This window comes from Trichogramma pretiosum, unplaced genomic scaffold (genome assembly GCF_000599845.2).
Source record: "Trichogramma pretiosum strain Unisexual culture from Peru unplaced genomic scaffold, Tpre_2.0 scaffold26, whole genome shotgun sequence".
Classification (NCBI taxonomy): Eukaryota; Metazoa; Arthropoda; class Insecta; order Hymenoptera; family Trichogrammatidae; genus Trichogramma; species Trichogramma pretiosum.
Window position 1 is genome coordinate 688,180 of NW_019641640.1, and position 2,767 is coordinate 690,946.

General features: G+C 33.2%; 1 protein-coding gene across 1 annotated transcript; it reads right to left on the reverse strand.

Annotated features, from left to right (window-relative positions):
* Window positions 1–1,274: 1,274 nt before the first annotated feature.
* Window positions 1,275–1,703, reverse strand: LOC111693821 (probable CCR4-associated factor 1 homolog 11). Its single transcript, XM_023459614.1, has 2 exons — window positions 1,539–1,703; window positions 1,275–1,487 (listed from the first exon to the last, which is right to left on the reverse strand). The coding sequence occupies exons 1-2, from the start codon at window positions 1,701–1,703 to the stop codon at window positions 1,275–1,277; spliced, it is 378 nt and encodes a 125-aa protein (XP_023315382.1).
* Between the last annotated feature and the right edge of the window lie 1,064 nt (window positions 1,704–2,767).

The window sequence follows — 2,767 nt, forward strand, 5'->3', positions numbered from 1 at the left end:
GCTCTGAATTTAATAAAAAAATTCTGGCACGTTTGTTTCCGGGCATCTTTACAATAATTTTTTATTAAATCTAAAATATTTATTTGATGGGGTATGCCATTGTCAAGAAATTCGTCGGGAAATGTTAAATAAAGTGAGCTCATCAGTGACGTATCGTTTTCAGGAACAATTTTTACACCTAGTTAATTCTTCAAATTTTATAGCAAATGAGTTCAGAATAAGATTATCGCCATTAAATTCATATTTTTCTTGGGTATAGTTGAAACTACTATATGTATTTGTTGTATAGTTTTAATCCAGCTATTTGGCATGAGCTATAATTAATAATGCGTTCAATTGTGGTTTATGAAGTGGCTTCATAACACATGGCATTATGAAACAAAATAAAAATCAGATGTTCTTATAGATCAAAATAATTGTTAAAAGCGAATAGAGTTCATGAAAGTTATGTAATATAAGAGATTGCAAGATTTTCTTTGTACGATACTTTATGATCTTGATCATAAGTATTAAACTTAAAATATATAAGACTTAAGGAAGGATAGTAGAATTTGCGACCCTAGGAATGGTTCTTGTCTGTATAAACAACAACTTTTGATTTAACTTTAAATGTTTATTAAAATTTAATTATAAAATTACTTGAATTTAGTTACATATTTACAGAGTCGTTGACTTTTTGAATTATTCAATTACCTAATGAATTTTTAAATTGCTTTAATCTATTTACATAAGTAGAGTGTAATCAGTTTCTCGATCAATGCAAAACTTGTCCATGCACCCATTCAAATAGTATATGAATAGTAGAAGTCGACGATGACTCAGAAATAGGGTGGCGTTTGGAGCTGTTTTCGCCTTTAAATTGTTCATGAAACTTCTTCATGTCGCCGAAAAATTTACGCAACATTGTGCTCTTTTAAATTCATAAGCTGTTTCAGTTATTGTAGCTAGTTATGCTACATCTATTATGCTTTTCAGGATTATGAGATGATTTTGAGCAATAATCAAGTTTAAGAGATATTTCTAACCTCTAATATAAAATTGTAATGGTAATGAACTTGTATAGCGACAAATATAATTAAAGCAAACAAAAGTTACTTGAGCGTCGAAGCCGGCGTGATGTGCTTGTTCAACATTTTCAACGTCAATTTTCAATTCAATGGCTAATTTAATAAGTCTTTTTGACCGCATTTGAACGTAATTTCGTTCAATTAACACTTTTACATCAATCGTCCATGGAAAATATTGTGACAGAGCTTCCAAAAAACTGTGGGTTTTCATACCATTGATCTGTACACACTTTCATTCAAGTCGAAGTTGCCATAAAATGTAACCCAACATATACTGGAATAAAATAGTCCGCTGTTGAAAAAGAATCTCCTGAACTGCTCGTGGCTGACTCCTTCGTCACGATGTCGGTCCAAATCAAACCCATGTTCTTGGAGAAATGCGATGCCTTCAGGATTAAACTGGTCTTTGAGAACGTCGAACTTGAAGTTTATTTGTCACGCGTTAATTGAAAAGATCGCATCTCCATTCACTCCGTAAAACGTGAAGCCGAATTGAATCGGACTTGAATCTCGAACGGTACTGTTTGTGTTAGTCCATTCATCTATGCACTTTGTTCTTGGTTTGAGAGCACCAGGAAACTCCGTGTCGAATGACAAGAACGCAGTACTTGGCACTTGTTCTCTCATATCCCTCATTGCCTGGACTAAATTATAACTCCACACTTCTGTGATGTTTTGCTTGTTTAAGGAAAGCATTTTAAAAACTTGGTGATTGTTGTAAAAATTGATTATTCTGTCTAGTCAAGAGCGAGGAACGAGCTTGGGTGCGCAACTTGGCAGCTTAATGCTAACTAACCGATAAACGTTTAGAATAAGAAGTATATAGACTTTCGAGCATTAGGCGACTGCAGTGCTGCGCACGGCACGGAGGATCGCGGCAATTAAAGAGGGGATAATAGTCAAAAAGAAAAAGAAATAATGCTTAGCGAGAACTCCGAGTAAATTTTACTACTGCAGCCAATCTTTATATCACATTATAACACTTTCTCATGAACTATAATTAAATTTTAATAAACATTTAAAAAGTTAAATCAAAAGTTGTTGTTTATACAAGACAAGAGCCATTCCTAGTGTCACAAATTCTACTATCCTTCCTTAAGTCTTATATATTTTAAGTTAAATACTTATGATCAAGATCATAAAGTATCGTACAAAGAAAATCTTGCAGTCTCTTATATAACATAACTTTCATGAACTCTATTCGCTTTTAACAATTATTTTGATCTATAAGAACATCTGATTTTTATTTTGTTTCATAATGCCATGTGTTATGAAGCCACTTCATAAACCACAATTGAATGCATTATTAATTATAGCTAATGCCAAATAGCTGGATTAAAACTATACAACAAATAGATATACTTTCAACTATATAGAAGTCTGACTTGATGATATAACAACTATGATTAAAAGCAATCACAAACATAATTTTTGAAGAATTTGAAACCCTATTCGCTTTCTTAAGTATGCCATTACAGAGTTCATATAGTACATTACGTTCTCTGAAACGTCCGAAACGTCCTCGCTGCGCTCGGGCAACAAACTGAGATTCGTGCGAGAAGCACCACGCGCACGAGTGACGTATACTATTTTTTATCACTAGTTGCGGGAAGTATGTAATTGCGAGAAGTATTGTTATTACAATACTGCTCGGGAAACACATACTTCCCGCACGCTGTGATAAAAATTGAATTACTTTT

Excerpts from the sequence above, each read along its gene's own strand:
- LOC111693821 (XM_023459614.1), bottom strand. The coding sequence starts at position 1,703 with ATGAGGGATATGAGAGAACAAGTGCCAAGTACTGCGTTCTTGTCATTC. Across the intron at positions 1,488-1,538 it reads TCGGCTTCACGTTTTACGGA|TTCGACGTTCTCAAAGACCA; the intron begins GTGAATGGAGAT and ends ATAAACTTCAAG.